This window comes from Oryx dammah, unplaced genomic scaffold (assembly GCF_014754425.2).
Source record: "Oryx dammah isolate SB20612 unplaced genomic scaffold, SCBI_Odam_1.1 HiC_scaffold_29, whole genome shotgun sequence".
Lineage (NCBI taxonomy): Eukaryota > Metazoa > Chordata > Mammalia > Artiodactyla > Bovidae > Oryx > Oryx dammah.
This window is the reverse complement of record NW_024070213.1, coordinates 37,231,915-37,252,435: the sequence shown is the minus strand read 5'-3', so window position 1 is coordinate 37,252,435 and position 20,521 is coordinate 37,231,915. Positions and strand designations below refer to the sequence as shown.

General features: G+C 37.6%; 1 protein-coding gene across 4 annotated transcripts in view; it reads right to left on the bottom strand.

Moving 5' to 3' along the window:
- Positions 1–20,521, bottom strand: part of CCDC91 (coiled-coil domain containing 91) — a 400,877-nt gene that overhangs the window by 286,766 nt on the left and 93,590 nt on the right. For all 4 annotated transcript variants that reach the window (XM_040234623.1, XM_040234619.1, XM_040234621.1 and 1 more), the window contains exons 2-3: positions 19,202–19,244; positions 15,798–15,876 (exon numbers count right to left, since the gene is read on the bottom strand). Coding sequence is in view for 3 of the 4 variants with exons in the window: in XM_040234619.1 (XP_040090553.1) it covers positions 15,798–15,876; positions 19,202–19,231 (109 nt within the window). In the remaining variant the exon portion in view is untranslated. The remainder of the gene's footprint in view (positions 1–15,797; positions 15,877–19,201; positions 19,245–20,521) is intronic.

The following is a 20,521-nucleotide window of genomic DNA, read 5'->3' as shown; positions in this document are numbered from 1 at the left end:
AATTCTTATTCATTACATATTTCATAAAAAAATACAGAGTATTAGTGTTCAGATCATAAGACCAAGGAGTAAATTACTAGAGAATGTTCTTTAAGGAATCTAATAGACTGATAAAATCCATAAATGTCTATTTACTCTTAAATGAGCAATTCTATCAGCAAAGTTTTCCTTTTGTTTTACTTGCTGTATATTCGTGTCAAAGAATGATTGAAGACAATAACAGTTTTATTGATATGGCTAAAGGGTTACATAATAACCAACTGCAAGAAATATTTTATTACCATATTGTGACAGTTCTGTGATATCTGCCAAAATAAATTTAAAAATTTCTATCCAAATGACCTGAGTCACCTTTTACCCACTTTCCTTCATTCTGACCTTTAACTTGACAAATAGAAAATAACCACAACCTTCATGTCAGGCAGACAAACTTTTTAAAGGAATAAGATTAGGTAAAAACATCACTATGTATTTACAGTTCTAAAAGGTATTCCTAAAAAGATAATACTGTGAAAGTGCTGCACTCAATATGCCAGCAAACTTGGAAAACTCAGCAGTGGCCACAGGACTGGAAATGGTCAGTTTTCATTCCAATCCCAAAGAAAGGCAATGCCAAAGAATGCTCAAACTGCTGCAAAATTGCACTCATCTCACATGCTAGCAAAGTAATGCTCAAAATTCTCCAAGCCAAGATTCAACAGTACATGAACCGTGAACTTCCAGATGTTCAAGCTGGATTTACAAAAGGCAGAGAAATCATAGATCAAATTGCGAACAGCCGTTGGATCATCGAAAAAGCAAGAGAATTCCAGGAAAACATCGACTTCTGCTTTATTGACTATACCAAAGCCTTTGACTGTGTGGATCACAACAAACTGTGGAAAATTCTTAAAGAGACAAGAATACTCGAATACTTGACCTGCCTCCTGAGCAATCTGTATGCAAGTCAAGAAGCAATCATTAGAACCAGACATGGAACAACAGACTGGTTCCAAATCGGGAAAGGAGTACGTCAAGGTTATATATTGTCACCTTGCTTATTTAACTTATATGCAGAGTACATCATGAGAAACGCTGGGCTGGATGAAGCACAAGCTGGAATAGAGCTTGCCGGGAGAAATATCAATAACCTCAGATATGCAGATGACACCACCCTTATGGCAGAAAGTGAAGAAGAACTAAATGGCCTCTTGATGAAAGTGAAAGAGAAGAGTGAAAAAGTTGGCTTAAAGCTCAACATGCAGAAAACTAGGATCATGGCACCTGGTCCCATCACTTCATGGCAAATAGATGGGGAAGCAACGGAAACAGTGACAGATTTTATTTTGAGGGGCTCCAAAATCACTGCAGATGATAACTACAGCTATGAAACTAAAAGATGCTTGCTCCTTGGAAGAAAAGTTATGACCAACCTAGACAGCATATTAAAAAGCAGAGACGTTACTTTGCCGCAAAGGTTCAGCTAGTCAAAGCTATGGTTTTTCCAGTGGTGATGTATGGATATGAGAGTTGGACTATAAAGAAAGCTGAGCACCCAGAATTGATGCTTTTGAACTGTGGTGTTGGAGAAGACTTTTGAGAGTCCCTTGATCTGCAAGGAGATCCAACCAGTCCATCTTAAAGGAAATCAGTCCTGAATGTTCATTGGAAGGACTGATGCCGAAGCTGAAACTCCAATACTTTGGCCACTTGATGCAAAGAACTGATTCATTTGAAAAGGCCCTAATGCTGGGCGGGATTGAAGGCAGGAGGAGAAGGCAACAACAGAGGATGAGATGGCTGGATGGCATCACCGACTTGATGGACATGAAGTGAAGTGAAGTCGCTCATTCGTGTCCGACTCTTTGCGACCCCATGGACTGTAGCCCACCAGGCTCCTCCATCCATGGGATTCTCCAGGCAAGAGTACTGGAGTGGGTTGCCATTTCCTTCTCCAGGGCATCTTCCCGACCCAGGGATCGAACCCAGGTCTCCCTCATCATAGGCAGACGCTTTAACCTCTGAGCCACCAGGGAAGCCCCTGGTGGACAAGATGGACATGAGTCTGAGTAAACTCCGGGAGTTGGTGATGGACAGGGAGGCCTGGCATGCTGCAGTCCATGGGGCCGCACGGAGTCGGCTAGAACTGAGCAACTGAAGTGAAATGAACTGAAGATTATGCTCAAATCCTTTAAGTTAGACTTCAGCACTATGTGAAGTGAGAACTTCCAGATGCACAAACTGGGTTTAGAAAAGGAAGAGAAACCAGAGATCAAAGTGACAACAAAATCTGCTGGATCACAGAGAAAGCAAGGGGATTCCAGAAAAACATATATATCTGCTTTACTGACTATGTGAAAGCCTTTGACCGTATGGATCACAACGAACTGTGGAAAATTCTCAGAGATGGGAATACCAGACCACCTTACCTATCTCCTGAAAAACCTGTTTGTGGGTCAAAAAGCAACAGTTAAAACCTTACATGGAAAAACTGACTAGCTGAAAATTGGGAAAAGAGTACAGCAAGACTGTATATTGTCACTCAGTTTATTTAATGTATAGGCAGAGTACATCATGAAAAATGTTAGGCTGGGATCAAGATTGCTGGGAGAAATATCAACAACCCCAGATATGCAGATAATACTACTCTAAGGGCAAGCAAAGAGGAATTGAAGAGCCTTTTTATGAGGGTGAAAAAAAAAAAGAGTGAAAAAGCTGGCTTAAAACTCAACATTCAAAAAACTAAGATCATGGCATCCAATTCCATCACTTCATGGCAAATAGAAGGGGGAAAAGTGAAAGCACTGACAGATTTTCTTTTCCTGGGCTCCAAAATCACTGTGAATATTGAGTGCAGCCATGAAATTGAAAGATGCTTGTTCCTTGGAAGGAAAGCTATGACAAACCTAGACAGTGTATTAAAAAGCAAAGACATCACTTTGCCAACAACATATAGTCAAAGCTACGGTTTTTCCAGTAATCATGTATGGATATGACAGTTGGACTGTAAAGAAGGCTAAGTGCCAAAGAATTTATGCCTTCAAATTGTGGTGCTGGAGGAGATCTGAGAATCCCTTGGACTGCCAGGAGATCAAACCAGTCAATCCTGATAGAAAGCAACCCTGAATATTCATTGGAAGAACTGTTACTGAAGTTGAGACTCCAATACTCTGGCCACCTAATGCAAAGAGCTAACTCACTGGAAAAGACCCTGATACTCAGAAAGATTGAGGGCAAAAGGGAAAAAGGGTGGCAGAGGATGAGATGGTTAGACAGCATCACCAACTCCATGGACGTGAATCTAAGCAAACTTAGGGAGACAGTCAAGGACAAGGAAACCTGGCATGCTGCAGTCTATGCGGTTGCAAAAATCAGACATGACTTAGAAACTGAACAGCAACAGCAATAATTCAGGAAGCCACAAAGATTTAAAAAAAAAAATTTCTAAACTTTAAAATCAAATTCCACATATAGCCAAGATTTACTTATGAGTATTTACTGGGGCCCATACCTCTGGGTGCCACTTAAAAGTGGTGAGAGATTTAAGAGTGGGAATAAAAACTGCAGCAGTCATCCAAGAAAGACATGATGGGACCTTTTACTGGGGCAGTAACTAGGCAAATGGGCTTCCCCAGTGGCTCAGTGGTAAAGAATCTGCCTGCAATGCAGGAAACCCAGGTTCAATCCCTAGGTCAGGAAGAGACTCTGGAGAAGGACATGCCAACCCCTTCCAGCATTCTTGCCTGGAGAATCCCATGGACAGATGAGCCTTTTGGGCTACAGTCCATAGGGTCACAAAGAGTCAGACACGACTCAAGCGACTTCGCACACAACTAGGGAAGTAGAGAGAAGTGAAAAGATACCAAGTTTAATTAAACATAGAACCTACAGTATTTGATGATGGGTAGGTTGCACATCATAAAACCACAAGGAGGGAACAGGAATAGGGCAAGATCAGAAGATTCAAAAATCTCAAGAAATCATGGTGCTCCTCAAAGAGGATCCCCAGAAATGCAGCATCTATAGAACAGCACAGAGGGCTGGAGACTCTATTTGAGAAGATCAAATACCCAACCTTCAAAAAGAGGAAGAAGTACTTGAAAACTCAACCTGAGTGAGCACAAAGAACACACTGAAGCAACAGTGTTCATGAGAAGACATCAGTCCAAAGACATCAAGTCAGATGTGAGCAGGCACAGCAGCAGAACCTCTGGCTGTGCTGGTCCAATCATCCTGTCAAGTGTCACGATCCCATGGGCCCCTCAAACTTCAGTTTGGCCACTTGAATTTTCCCACAGTAGAAGATTTTATTGTTTTAAGCTTGAGGTAGGCCTTAGAGTCTAAAACAAGAATCCTAGGGGGAAAGGGATAGAAGGGATGAGAGACACAGGCAGTTCTGTTAGCTTCACGTCTGGTCTTTGCCTCTGACCTTCATCCAGAGAATTTAAGCCAGAAGTATTTCCTAGTCTCATATTACCCCATTCATCCACAGTTCCCTTTTATCTGAAATCTACTCCCCACTCCTTACCCCACGCTGTCCTGAGTGAGTAAAAAGATGACGACTTCTGCCCTTTGGCAGATTCAGACATGGGGCCCACTATGAACCGGTATCGAGCCTAGCTCTCTGGCCAAAACACAGAACCCTCAACTTCATGAAGAGCAAGAATTCCAGGACTCCAAATGGAGGCTGACACTGTAAACTTCAGATTTTAGCACTAGGCTCTGAATTACAGAACACGTTGTCAATTGAGACTTCTGACTGATCCCTTAAAGACACTGTGAAAACAGTGCCTATGTTTAGGATACTCTTTCTTGTTTTTATGTACAGTGGTAATTTGCTAACTTTCCAGGTGTATGGCTGTCTGTCAAATAAATATATCCCCAAATATTAACCTTTCTCCTTGTGACTGACATTTGGGTTGTTTCTTGTTCTTGTTCAGTCACTAAGTCATGTCTGACTCTTTGAGACCCCATGGACTATAGCCCACCAGGCTCCAATATTCATAGAATTTCCCATGCAAGAATACCAGGGTGGGTTCCATCTCCTGTCCAGAGATGTTCCCGAACCAGGGATCCAACCTGTGACTTCTGCACTGCAGGGGAATTTTAGTAACTGTAATTACAGACTTAGGATTCTAAAGAAAACTAGCTTTGTTGTTGTTTAACGTCGCTAAGTTGTATCTGACTCTTTGTGACCCCATGCACTATAGTCCACCAGGGTCCTCTTTCCGGGGAATTTTCCAGGCAAAAATAGTTTAAGCTATTATAAACAGTGTTGCAATAAACATTATTTGACACACTAAAAAATACAGTGTAACAACTGAAGTTTATTTCAACCTACCATGCTACTTTGCTCATAGACAGCTAAAGATTTTTAATTTCATTTATTTTTGGCTGCACTGTGTCTTTGTTGCTACATGCAGGCCTTCTCTAGCTGTGGTGCAAGAGCTTCTCATTGTGGTGGCTTCTCTTATTGCAGAGCACAGGATCTAGAGTACACGGGCTCAGTAGTTGTGGCGCACAGGTTTAGCTGCCCTGAGGCATGAGGAATCTTCCCAGACCAGGGATCAAACCCATGGCCTTGCATTGGCAGGCAGATTCTTAGCCACTGAACCACTAGGGAAGACTGCCAGCTAAAGATTTTATTTTCAACATACTCATAAAGGGAAAGGGAATGGCTTCCTACTCCAGTATTCTTGCAAGAATTCCAAGACAGAGGAGCCTAATGGGATATAGGTCCATGGGGTTGAGAGTAAAACCACTCTTTGGGCTTCCCAGGTGGCTCAGACGGTAAAGAATCTGCCTGCAGTGCAGGAGACTTGGGTTGGATCTCTGGGTCAGGAAGCTCCCCAGGAGAAAGCAATGGCTATCCACCCCAGTGTTCTTGCCTGGAAAATCCCATGGATAGAGGAGACTGGCAGGCTACAGTCCATGGGGTGGCAAAGAGTTGGAGACAACTGAGCGACTAAGCACATACTCATAGAATTACCATGAGTGTGGTCATTTTACAAGTACTCCTGTAGCAAAATCTCCTGGTGTGGGAAAAAAGCAGGAGGTGATAGCATGTACATACGTACAGTATGCTATGCCTATCTCAGGAGAGGAGGAGGATACATTCACATTATATACACCTGGCAGATACCTGGAGGGTTTCAACAGAAAGTGTAAATAAGTTATATCAAAGGAGTGGAACTAGGGGACTAGCAAAAAAGAACAAATGCTCACTGTATATCTTTAACATTATTTCCCTTTTATTTCATGCATTTTTACTACATATGTGTATGTCTCCCTATCTGTCACAAAGAATAAGAAGTTTACTTTCTGAGTCAATTAGTGTAATGTATAAGGAGACCTATAAGGAAATGTGCATATTCATATCAGAACATTTAACAAAAACTTCTAGCATTACTGAGCCAGACAGAGCCTAAGTTTTGGTTGCTACTGCTGTTGGTTAATTCAGCATTGTCATCAAGAGTAAGAACACTACCTTTATCTTACAGAGAAAAGAGTCACTGCCAAGCCTTCATCATTTTTAATAATGTGGAAAAAATTTCTATAAAGCTTATTACAAACATTTTTACATGTATTCTATAATATTCCAAATCAAACCTTTAGTTTTTCTTCTTTTTCATTTTTTTAAATTGGAGGTAATTGCTTTATACACAGCATATTAAAAAGCAGAGACATTACTTTGCCAACAAAGATCCATCTAGTCAAGGCTATGGTTTTTCCAGTAGTCATGTATGGATATGAGAGTTAGACTATAAAGAAAGCTGAGTGCCAAAGAGTTGATGCTTTTGAACTGTAGAGAAGACTCTTGAGAGTTCCTTGGACTTCAAGAAGATCCAACCAGTCCATCCTAAAAGAAATCAGTCTGAGTAAACTCCAGGAGTTGGTGATGGACAGGGAGGCCTGGCATACTGCAGTCCATGGGGTCGCAAAGAGTCAGACACAACTGAGTGACTGAATTGAACTGAATTCTTTACAATATTGTGATGGTTTCTGCCATTCATCAACATGAATCAGCCATTGGTATACATATGTCCCCTCCCACTAGAACCTTCCTCCCACCCCATTCCAAACCTCTAGAGTATGACAGAGTACCACACTGAGCTCCCTGCATGTCATACAGCAAATATGCACTGGCTAATTCTAAATATGGTAGGTATATGTTTCAATGGGACATTCAATTCATCCTGACCTTTCCATACTCCACTGTGTCCACAAGTCTCTTCTCTGTGTTTGCGTCTTTACTGCTGCCCTGCAAAAATTAGTACTAGTTTTTAGATTCCACATATGTGTGTTAATATACAATATTTGTTCTTCATTTTCTGATTTACTTCACTCTAGAGTGAAAAAGTTGGCTTAAAGCTCAACATTCAGAAAACAAAGATCATGGCATCTGGTCCCATCACTTCATGGGAAACAGATGGGGAAACAGTGGAAACAGTGTCAGACTTTATTTTGGGGGGCTCCAAAATCACTGCAGATGGTGACTGCAGCCATGAAATTAAAAGACACTTACTCCTTGGAAGGAAAGGTATGGCCAACCTAGATAGCATATTAAAAAGCAGAGACATTGCTTTGCCAACAAAGGTCCGTCTAGTCAAGGCTATGGTTTTTCTAATAGTCATGTATGAATGTGAGAGTTGGACTGTGAAGAAAGCTGAGTGCCGAAGAATTGATGCTTTCGAACTGTGCTGTTGGAGAAGACTCTTGAGAGTCCCTTGGACTGCAAGGAGATCCAACCAATCCATTCTGAAGGAGATCAGTCCTGGGATTTCTTTGGAAGGAATGATGCGAAAGCTGAAACTCCAATACTTTGGCTACCTCATGCGAAGAGTTGACTCATTGGAAAGACTCTGATGCTAGGAGGAATTGGGGGCAGGAGGAGAAGGGGACAACAGAGGATGAGATGGCTGGATGGCATCACCGACTGGACAGACATGAGTTTGAGTGAACTCCGGGAATTGGTGATGGACAGGGAGGCCTGGCATGCTGCAAATCATGGGGTCACAAAGAATCGGACATGACTGAGCAACTGAACTGAACTGATATAACACACTAGAGGTTCATCTACCTCATTGAAACTGACTAAAATTTGTTTTTTTATGGCTGAATAATATTCCATTGTATATATGCACCACAACTTTATCCCTTCATCTGCCAATGGACATCTAGATTGCTTCCATGTCCTGGCTATTGTAAATAGTGTTTCATTGAACACCAGGGTACATGTGTCTTTCAGTATTGTGGTTTTCTCAGGGTGCTGCTGTCCATGGGGCTGCAAAGAGTCAGACAGGACTGAGCAACTGAACTGAACAGGGTATATGCCCAGTAGTGGGACTGCCACATCACATTGCTAGTTTTTTAAGAAATCTCCATACTGCTCTCTATAGTGGCCATATCAATTTACATTCCCACCAACTGTACAAGAGGATTTCCGCCCCCCCACCACCATTTTCTCCACATTCATATCAGCATTTATTGTTTAGATTTTTTGATGATGGAGAATCTGACCAGAGGTAACACCTCATTGTAGTTCTGATTTGTTTTTCTCTAATAATAAGCAATTTTGAGCATTTTTTCAAGTGTTTATTAGCCACTTGCATAGCTTCTTTGGAGAAATGTCTGTTGACATCTTCTGCCCCTTTTTTGATTGGGTTGTTTGTTCTTCTGATATTGAGCTGTATGAGCTGCTTTTATATTCTGTAGATTAATCCTCTGTCAGTTGTTTCATTTGCAATTTATTTCTCCCGTTCTGAGAGTTGTCTTTTCATCTTCCTTACAGTTTCCTTTGCTGAAACCACTGTCTTTTTAATAAGCAAGCTCAGAATCAGATAGAAGAGATACAGACTGTACCATAAAATACCAGAAAATAAATCAGTTTAAACAGTAACTGATAATAATTAAAATGCATAGAAAAGTTTCTCTTCAGTATTATAGTTCTTTATGGTGACATCTGTGTTCTAGGTTTACAGCTATGTTTTTAGATTAAGTGTAATTAGATCAGCACTGTGTCAGTGGGACCATGCAGTTAAAATGAGGTATCATGATTCACCTACTGGAGGCTACTCATATCACAGACATATAATCAGAAAAAAATTAGAACTAAACGTGGAGCTCAAACTCTGGAAGAACATTTAGATATCATCTAGTCCTTCAATTTATAGATTAAATAAGTGAGTTTCAGAGAAGTTACACAGCTAAACGCAAAAACCAGAACTCCTCATTCACTGTCAGAGATAATGGATTCTAAACCACATTACAAACCTAATCTTCAAGGTCATAATAAATATCACTTTTATATTCTTTATTATATGCATTAATGAAGACAAAAGTTGCATAAATTACTGAAAATCCACATAAGGCCTAATATATTACAGGAATAATTCATACCTCTATAGAAGCTAAACATTTTAGTCCTCATTTATAAAGCTGACTTCAGAAAAAATAAAGGTGAGTTAAAAATCTAGGGAGGTAAGAAAAAAATGCAAGTAGCAAAAAGAAGCTAACTGGCAACCTTCCATTCAAATATCCAGTGTAACAATATTATAAAATTACTACACTACAACTGAAATCCAGTTGATGTCCTGGCAAAAAGTATCCAATGTGGATATAAAGTAGAAGCAATGGAAAGTTTTCAAACATCACCCATACTGCCTATTATAATACAGTAGGTGAACATGTAGTGAGTCATCTTCAAATTTTACCTCAAAGATAGATCAGATCAATGAATTCAATTAATATTTACTATCCCTGTGTGCAAATCACAGATTAATCTGAAAGAAAATATCACAACTTTTTCTCAAACAAAAAATGTGTGGACTCAGGTTCTGAGTTCTTATAGATGCGTAACACAGATTCTACTGGAAAAACAGGGTTAGCAAGGAGGGTAGTGGGATATTAATAAAAGAACCGATTTGTTGTTCTAGGTTTTCCTGGCCAGGAGAATGGAGAATGGAAAAACTGAACCATGAAATCAAAAAGGCATCTGTCTTCCAGGTTTCTTTCTGCCAATGTCTTGAGAAAAATGTTTGAACTTTCCTGTTGGCTTTGTATGCAAATAGCTCCAGATGCAAAGTGAACCACATCTAAGTTGTTCGGTTCAACATCTGCTGGTCCAACTCCCATTATTCCTTCTAAAGAGTCGGCTTGTGAAAGACAGTTTAGTTGCTTCCTATATAAGCTGTTTTGAAGGAGCTAATTTGGATTAAAGTTATCTATCTGGACCACGTGCTTTTACCTTTGATGGTCAATGCATTTTAATGTGGTCTGTGTAGCGCTGCAAGGAACTTGGAAACATACTGGAAAGGACAGTATTCAAGGTTTTGCCTTGGACCTCACCTTCTAGGCAATTTACATTTATACAGTTAAAAGTAAAAAAGTGCAGTCATTTGCCTCTGAAACAGCACCATCCACACTGAATACAATGGCATCATGATGATACCTGCTGACCTAATATACTTTTCATGCAACCTCTATCACAGATTTGAAGCTAAAGTTATTGATAAAATCACTTGCCAGTACTAACATTACATTTCACAGAACATCTCGTCATTTGAGATGATTCTTTTCATATGGTATCACTGAAACTGACATAAGTTGGTCCACGGCACTGGTACTTTGTGTCAAATATACAGTATATTTTCAAACTTGATAAATGAATGCATTAGCGAATGAATGAACAAACAAGTTAAATAATTTAAATAAACACCATGGATTCTGTAACTTTGAGTCTGCTGAATTCAGAAAGCATAATAAAAAATATACAAAAGCCAAACTAAGACTAACAGTCTAATGTTCTTAGAGTTTGCAAGGTCAAGTAAAGATAAAATCCTTCCTTCAAAAGAGTATGGTAGGAAAGGTAATTTGCAATGAAGGTAAAAGTGGAGTATATGTCTACATGTGTGTGGTGTGTGTGTGTGTGTGTGTGTGTGTGTACATTTGCATTTGTATAAAGGAACACAAACATATGTATATCAAAAACTAGACATTCATTTCGAAGATAGACATTCATTTCAAAAAGTTACTTTTCTAAAAAGCAGAGTATTACCAGTCTTCTAAAAATTTACAAAAGACACTTAATTGCTCAAAAATGATTCTGAAAAAATAGATTTCTCAGCCAAAAAATTGTTTTTCTAAAAAAGTACAGTTCATAAAAGAAGCCAATTCAAAAAATTACTGATATCTTATGATATGCAGAATCTGGAATGACTTTTCTTCGGGAAAACGTTAGAAAAATAATATTTTTAAAAGGAGGTAAAAGAACTGGATACTATTACTATTGCTTCTACACTCCTACATCTTGAACTAAAATTCAGCCTAACTGCTGCTGTCCTCTACTGTTACCTGCCAACACACTGTAGGACCAGGGGAGAAAATGAGAATAAAAAAATAGCTAAATAGCTGTTCACTTTCTGAGAAATCTGTGGCTACTCTTGTTAATCATTATCCCCAGGTTATTTGTCTAAATGTGGAGTGACCAGGAAAGTTAGCTGAGCTCCAGACGAAACAGCTTGTTAGCCACCCTTGAATAATTATCTAAGATTTCCAGGTGTTTTTTTTCTAGGTTACTGTAATTTTTAAGGAAAACTTAAGTTTGCCTTCCTATAACTTGTGATTGACAGGCTATTTAAATACTCTCAAAGAATTAAAATAATCAAAAAGAGTTACTTGAAAGTAAATCTGCTCTACTCATTATCAAGAAACCAAGCACTGTTCATTAGCAAGGCACAATGCTATACTAGGTACTTAGGATTCAAAAAAACCTTAAAACATAGTCCCTGCCCTCCAAGGCTTAGACTAAAGTAGACATGCAGAGATGAATGTCATACTGAAAAACTAATATTTTTAAAAGTATTAGTACACCAATGTCGAAAGCAGCATTATTTACAATAGCCAAAGGAAGCAATTAAGTATCCATGGACAAATGAACACATAAACAAAATGTAGCCTGTACACACACTGGAATATTATTTAGGCTTAGAAAGGCAGGAAATTCTGATGCATGCTACTGCACGGATGAAACTTGAGAATGTATCATGCTAAAGTAAAATAAACTGGTCACAAGAGGCTGCGGGGAGGGGAAATTGGGTAGTTATTGTTTAATGGCTAAAGAGTTTCAGTTTTACAAATGAAAAAGTTCTAGAGATTAGTTGCACAACAATATGAATATAACTAAAAATACTGAATTGGACACAAAACTGATTAATATGGTGGGGAAAGGGACAAATTGGGAAATTGGGATTGACATATATGCACTACTATATATAAAATAGGTAAGTAATAAGAACCTACTGTATACCACAGGAAACTCTATTCATTACTCTGTAATGACTTATATGGGAACAGAAGCTAAAAAAGAGTGGATATTTCAATATGTATATGTATAATTGATGTGCTTTGCTGTACAGCAGAAACTAGCACAACACTGCAGATCAAATACACTCCAATAAATCATTAATTCAGTTCAGTTCAGCTGCTCAGTTGTATCTGACTCTTTGCGACCCCATAGACTGCAACATGCCATCCCTGTCCATCATCAACTCACGGAATTTGTCACGTCCATTGAGTTGGTGATGCCATCCAACCATCTCATCCTCTGTCATCCCCTTCTCCTCCTGCCTTCAATCGTTCCTAGCATCAGAGTCTCTTCAAATGAGTCAGTTCTTTAAAAAAATTGTGGTTAAATGCATATAATGAGAAATATTCCATATTTATTATTTATTAAATTTTTATTATTTATAAATTTTAAAAGGCACAAATTGGTATATGCCAAGGGCAAGGAAATGAACAGAAAAAAAAAAGATACAGTAGCTCAGACCAAGAAGCAATTATGAGAAATGGAACAAATTCAGTGAGAACTGTATTTTTTTAACAAGAAAAATAAGACTCAAGTAAGCAGACAGGGGATGTCATACCTGCCCTAGGTATGACAACCAGAAGCAATGGCAAACAGTAGCAGACATCATCTAGAAACATAATGTAGATCACAGTTTGATTCATAGGCTTCAAACAACAGCCAGGGAGACAAGCTAGAGGGTAAGGCTATAAAGGAGAGAGGAGAATGCTTGAGGCAATTCTTCTCACTGAATAGCAGTATAGCAGCAGTCGCTCAGTCATGTCTGACTTTTTACAACCCCATGGACTGTAGCCCACCAGGCTCCTCTGTCCATGGGATTCTCTAGGCAAAAATACTGGAGTGGGTTGCCATTTCCTCCATCAGGGGACTTTCCCAAATGTACATAAAGGAGACTTCATTAATGTGCATTAGAGGATACCCCAGGTTAACCTGTTAGAGAAAACTCTCTTGAGTCTTTAAATTCTATACCAATTCTCACTGAATAGCTTTTACTGAAATGAGGCAATATTTATCCCAGTTTTACTAAGAGTAAAGGCAGGAAGAAAAAAGGAGATTCATAATTTCATATTCATTCACATCCTACATTCTCCAACTCCTATGATTAAGGAAGTGCATAGACACGTATCATTAATTAGATGCCTCACCATAAGGAGGGATGGGCCTAGAAATAATAATCTGTGTGAAGAAGCAACATGTGCATTTCATTTACTCTATAATTTTTAAATTTTATTATCAGCACTGCATATAATCCAGTATTTTAAAAGATCCCACTAAGTACATGATGCTAATATTACAGAAAAATGCATGTCCCTAGGTACCTCCTTTGACTGACAGTATTGAAGGCTAAAACAGATAGTCTCAGAGGCAAATTATCCCAGTTGCTATAAGGAAATCATCCTCTAACTGACTGCCAGCCCTACAGCAGACTAATCACTAGGCACACTAGGCCAACTCAGTCTTTATTTACAAAACCATTTGAAATGTTCTATGTCTGATGTCTGTGTTGCACTATTCCATACTCTCCTTATTTCTCAAGTCTCTTTTTTTCCTCCTGTTCCCTAACTATGGGCATCTAAATTTCTCTACTTAACTCTATTCTTTCTATATGCGTCTTCCCACTGTGATCTACAACTTCAATTGTCATATCAGTGGGAAAACTACCAAACCAGGACCTCCAGGCCACCTTTCTCCTGAACTCTAGGTACTTTAAATAAACATGTCTAAGACAAATTAATTAAGGCCTCACACTGTCCCAAACCAACTCTTTTAAATTCTCTATTTTTTTCATGGTAATACTACCCTTTTTAGAACCAAGTCTTGTAACCTTAAAAATCAACTCTGACTCCTCCTTCACCCAAACATGCAATCAGTCAGACAGACAGTCCTGCTGATGCTTTTCTCAAAAGACAGAGTTCCTGACAATAAACTGAAACAAGAACCTGAAAGTCTAGATTTCATTCCTAAACATATTTATCTGTACCAGACTCCAAAACTTTAATAAGCTATCATTTCATTACTGAAAAATGGGAAGAATGCAGCTGCCCTATTTCACAAAAAACAAATACATAATGGCGTGCTGAAAATCCTCAACCATTATGTAAATATATTATCTAGTCTTCCTACCCACCTCCTGCTGTCACCCTAATCTAGTCATTTATTCAGTTACTTATTCATTCATTCACTCCTTTTTTTCTTTAATTAAAGGACCAAGTACAATCCAGGTACTATATTCAGCATTTAAAACATAACAACAGAACAAACAGATGTAGCCTTACATAACTTACAGTCTAACATGAAAGTCAGAAAACAGGTACATGTAGATGGGAGAAGGTTCTCTGGGAAAACTTCCCAGAAAAAGAAATAATAAAGTAAGAAACAATACATAAAACAAACATGAGTCTATATGGCAAGGGTGTGGGGGAGAGCAGCAGTAGGAAAAAGATGAGCAATTTGAGGCAAAGGAAACAACACTTATACCCATCAAACAAAAATGAGCATCCTAACAGTGCCATCCTCTTTTCCACATTTACACCTTTATTCCATGCATTTTTCTCCCTTCAAAATCTTTCTTCATTCTTATCTCTGCCTATTGAGATTAAATTCATCCTTCAAAGCCCAGATAGACGATATATAACTAGTTTCAAGGACAATACTTGACTCATTCGAGGCATGAAGTAACATTTACTAAAGGAATAGATGACAAAAAATGGATGATCATCATTCTTCCCAAATCACAAATCTGCTTCATATTACATATATACATATGCTTGCCTTGTCTTCCCTTGAAGTAAAGGACATGTCTGCATAGTGTCTCATGCATAAAAGGTACTCAAAAATATTTGTAAAATGAATAATTCTAATAATCTGAGACAGACCTGTTAAAGAATATTTTCATCTTTGACTCCTGACTTTACAATAATTTGGCAGAAAAAAAGAAAACACAAAATAATATTTAGATATGAATTATATAAATACTGAACATTAGGTCTTCCACAAAATACTTCTCAATAATGGAATTTATTTCTGTATTTCATTTCTTAGATGACTTAATTCGTAATATTTTTGAATGATTTTCCTATAGAAATACTTCTAAATTTAAATACTGTGGGGGATGACAAATAACCTTTAGAATATTAAGAAGTCTTTAATTAATGAATTGGACACTAAAAAATTACTTGGCATCTCACCTTTCTAAAACTAAAACAAATTTGGAAATGCAAATTGTACTTTAATTCCATTTTAATGCTGATGGTATCATTTTTGGAATCATGCCTCAAGCCACCATTTCAGAATTTGTTATGCAATTCATAATTAGTCATGCAAAAAACTAGGTTAAATTTGGGTCAGTCCATTTATTAGATCAAAGAAGGCAAAGTGCAAAGGTAGAAAGGTGCTTTCAAAAGAAAGACAAAAGTATTGAATAAGAAAAACATTCTAAGTTACTCTATACTACCTGCAGGAAAAGCAGCCCAAGGAATAGCAGGAGATGTAGTTTGGGTTTCTCCATTTCCTCCATCAAAAATCTCTGCAGCCTATAAAACGAAGGCAAAATTATTTTAGAAAATCTGAAAAGTAGAAATGTTATTTAAGCAATGAAGCCTCCCAATTCTACAAGCATAATTCTCTGTAATACACTGCTGCGGCTGCTGCTGAGTCGCTTCAGTCATGTCCAACTCTGTGTGACCCCATAGATGGCAGCCCACCAGGCTTCCCTGTCCCTGGGATTCTCCAGGCAAGAACACTGGAGTGGATTGCCATTTCCTTCTCCAATGCATGAAAGTGAAAAGTGAAAGGGAAGTCGCTCAGTCGCGTCCGACTCTTAGCGACCCCATGGACTGCAGCCCACCAGGCTCCTTCATCCATGGGATTTTCCAGGCAAGAGTACTGGAGTGGATCACCATTGCCTTCTCTGCTGTAATACACAACACATTTTCAAATTTCCTTTGAATACTAAATTGTTTTTCAGTCTTCAGTGCTACCACTTCTAACCACTAGCCACTGCCCCCAGTGCTTGGGCTCTGTCCTTGAGTAAAATTTTCCTTCTTTACTCAGATATATTTCCTGTCAATGAAATTTTATTTTATATATCCTCACAGTTTCGTTTCTGAACCTGCAATGTTTACCTATGTATATAAGAAAAATACATTATTTTTCTTCAAAAATATAGACATTAAATCTTTTTATTTAACTATCACAAGATCAAAAAGAGATTAAAGAAACAAGATTTACCCATATGCTTTAATAATATACCAGGCTTCTCTTGTGGCTCAGCTGGTAAAGAATTCGCCTGCAATGCAGGAGCCCTGGGTTGGATCTCTGGGTTGCGAAGATCCCCTGGAGAAGGGAAAGGCTACCTACTCCAGTATTCTGGCCTGGAGAATTCCCTGTATCCATGGGGTCACAAAGAGTTGGACACGACTGAGCATCTTTCACTTTCACTTTAATAATTTACCAGCTGGACTTACCAGCATTCAACATTTAGAAAATTCCTAAACCTGACATTTAAATTAAACCCTCATTTTAAACAGTTTTAAACTATGAGACAGCCAATTACTGAATGTTGAGTTTGTGGGTAAAAGTGCAAAGTTTTCTCTCTCTTAACTGTTCAGGTCACAGGAAAATTGCTATTGGAAAAAAAGGACCAGAATTTCAACTTGGATTCTGCATTGAGTTGTCAGCCACAAAGACAGTCAATTGGGCAACTGACAAGTCAACTGAGGGAATCTGCCACAGGAGTTAAGTGATGTTGATACAGAAGCTACTCTCTACAAACTATGAAAAATGTGCTAAGTCACTTCAGTCATGTCCGACTCTATGATCCAATGGACTGTAGCCTGCTACGCTCCTCTGTCCATGGGATTCTCCAGGCAATAATACTAGAGTGAGTTGCCATGCCCTTTTCCAGGGAATCCTCCAAACCCAGGGATCAAACCCACTTCTCTTAGTCTTCTGCATTGGCAGGTAGATTATTTACCAATACTACCACCTAGGAAGCCCCACAAGTCATGAGGGAAGGCCAAAAAAATAAAATTAAAAATATTGCATATTCCTTGACCTAGACATTCCATTTCTAAGAATTCATCCTAAACATATAATTGTAAAAATTCACCCAAAAGGATGTATACCAAATGGTTACTTATAATAGGCAATCACTGGATACAATCTAAACATTTACCAGAAACCTGATTAAATAAATCATCTTTTACTCATATACTGGAATTCTCTAGAACCATTAAAAATGTTTTAGGAACAAAAATCTTAATAACATCTAAAATATGTTCACATAAAAATACAGATAGTAGTTGTCTAGGAAAAATTATACATTTATCTAGAAAAAAGGTAAGAAAGACAAAAACAAAATTAAAATCAAGGTTTTCTAGTGGCAATTTTTATTCATTTGGCTATTATTCGTTTTTCAAATTTTTCTGCACTAAAAATACTTCTAAAATTACAATACAATTTTTTTAACTGTATGAAAAATCATTTCAGAATATTCCATCAATGCTTAATTCACTGACACTGATAATTGTACTGTTAAGCAAAAGAATATCCTTATTCTTAGAAAATATTAATACACACTAAAGTATCTAGGAGTAAAGAATCATAATGTATTTAACTGATCTTCAGATGTCTCCTCCCAGAAAGGTTTCTATACCCAAGGATAGAAACCTTTCATATTTCTACAGCAGAATGTAGAAGAAAGAATCCTAGCAACCATAATTAAATTGGAATGGTTGGTTAGTATTGTACCCGTATAATATTCAAAGGAATAGATCCATTGACTACACACTGAAGTATAACTGTTACTCTAGAGAATACTATCTACTCTTAGTTCTCTGATAAAATAAATCAAGAAACATAAGATTCAGTCACCCAACAACCCAAAATACTAAAGCAAATGCAGAAAGCATATCAATGTGCTAAACAAAAAGTTTTACATGAAATGCAGTAAATAGGTAAGTTCATATTCTGATTATTTCCATATTAACAGATATTAAAGAGCAACAGGAGCGAAACTGATCCTAACCTAAAATAAACTCATACCATTCTTTCATGACATTCAGAACACTGAATATATACTAATGTCTCATTTCTCCTATTGTACTCTCATCAGTTACAGTCACTATCTTTAACAATCTCCTTTTCACCAAGTTCCAAACTAGATAAAAGTCTTTCTTAAAGAAAAAAAAAAAAATCACAGAGCTCACTTGATGGTACTTCCAGGACTTGAGCTCAGGCATCCTGACTCCTAATCCAGAGATTTTCCTGCAAGACTATACTGGCTCCATAAAAATAACTGGGTTACAAAATATTTCAATAAAATGAACACATACTGAAAAGGATTAAGGAAAAGACAGGGCTTCTTCAGTTAACGATTTCCTTACAAAGCACCCAACTAAAACCTGAGAGAATAATCTAACAACACAAACACACTAATTAGCTCTGTAAGCCACCAAAAGGTGATGTACTTAACACACTAAATCAACTCATTACAGGTATAAACATGAAAATATGTCCCAGGTCTTCAACACTCATCCCTCATCTCACAAGTATTTCCTAATAGACATGTATCCCAACAGAACCATCTGCTGACAATTTCTCAAATCTCTTCTTTAGTGCTTCCACCAGTAGCGCTTAATTACCTCAATTTAAAACATTCCTATGGGTATGATCAAGTGTTCAATAATAATAAATCAATTTTAACTTTCAGAGAGAATATATTTTAATTTTTCTGTATTTCATTTTTTTATTCCAGAGTTACATTCAAAATGATCAAGAAAGGATCATGAACATCAATGATTAATAAAACATTTAAAACAATTACATAAGCAAAATAAGGTAAATAATAGCACATACCTCAAAACCACCAAAATCATCATCATCCATTCTTTAAGTGCACCTGAAAAACAAAAGCCATTGAAACAGGCCACACACATGGTCATTTACGTCAGAACACTGCTCTCACTTAAGGGCATATACATTTTGACTTGTTTTTTTGATCTCTAAATTAGAACTATTTCATTTGGGTTAAGAAAATGATTTAACTAAATGCATATGCATTTTCAACACAAAAAGACTGAGATTTTTTTTTTTTACAAAATTAGCCATTCTGGCAATATTAACAATTTCTGTGACTTTTTCAGCAACCATGTATTTTGCCATTTTGTGTTGAGACGCCAGGAGTGGAAAAATATTCTTTTACATTTTAATTTGCTTTTCCCAAATTGGCACTAGGGCTCAATTCAATAATGCTTCCTGCTTTTTGCATCTATTCCTCAGTTGTCTGGCAACATCAGCACAAACTCCAGCTAAGAACAGGACTGTGGTGAATTTTTGGAAATCTGTCCCACACCACAAAGGTTCTTCCCTTGGTTTCATGGCCGAGGTTGATTTAGATTTTCAAAATTGATCAGCATTTTTGAGCTGTGGCCACAACTTCTGGAGCATTTTGATATGTGTATTTTTAGCTGAAACTGCTTTGCACTTTTGGAAAAATGTGGAGCAAGTTACTAGGCTGATCAAGATAAATCAAGTCATGTATTCATGGAGACCAGGGAAGAGAAAAACACAAACAAATATCCAGAATACCTCTCTTCTTTACCCTTAAAATATGTAAGCGAGACAAGCAGTGGGATAATACATGCTTTATTTTGTCCTAAATGCATACTATAAAAATAAAAGGGTAAAACTGTAAGTGCCTGGGCTTTAAAAAAAAGAAAAAGGAGATGCTTTCATCGAACAAACCATGAAAGAACTAAAAAACCTAGAAAGATAAAACAAGTAATAAGTGATATATATCAAGACAAAATTAAATTTACAATAAATTGTGAATTGGTGGACAGAAGTCACACTCTGGTCAATAAGTGGTTTTCCTTTTCTATCTTTCAAAAGTGGACATATTCATATATTAATTACAGTTTTCTTGTCTCAATAATACAAGATGGACTTCATTACAAAAAATCTTCTCCAACTTCTAAAAAAAGAAAAACAGCTAAGCAAATTAAACTGTATATACTAAGCAATAATTCTAAAGGAATTTTCTAAGGCATTTTGCTCTGACTGATAAAGCAGCTGTCATGCTTTACCTTGTCACCAAATTACTACTGTGTATGCACGTGCTCAGTCATGTTCAACTCTTTGCAACCCCAGGAACCAAAGCCTGCCAGGCTCCACTGT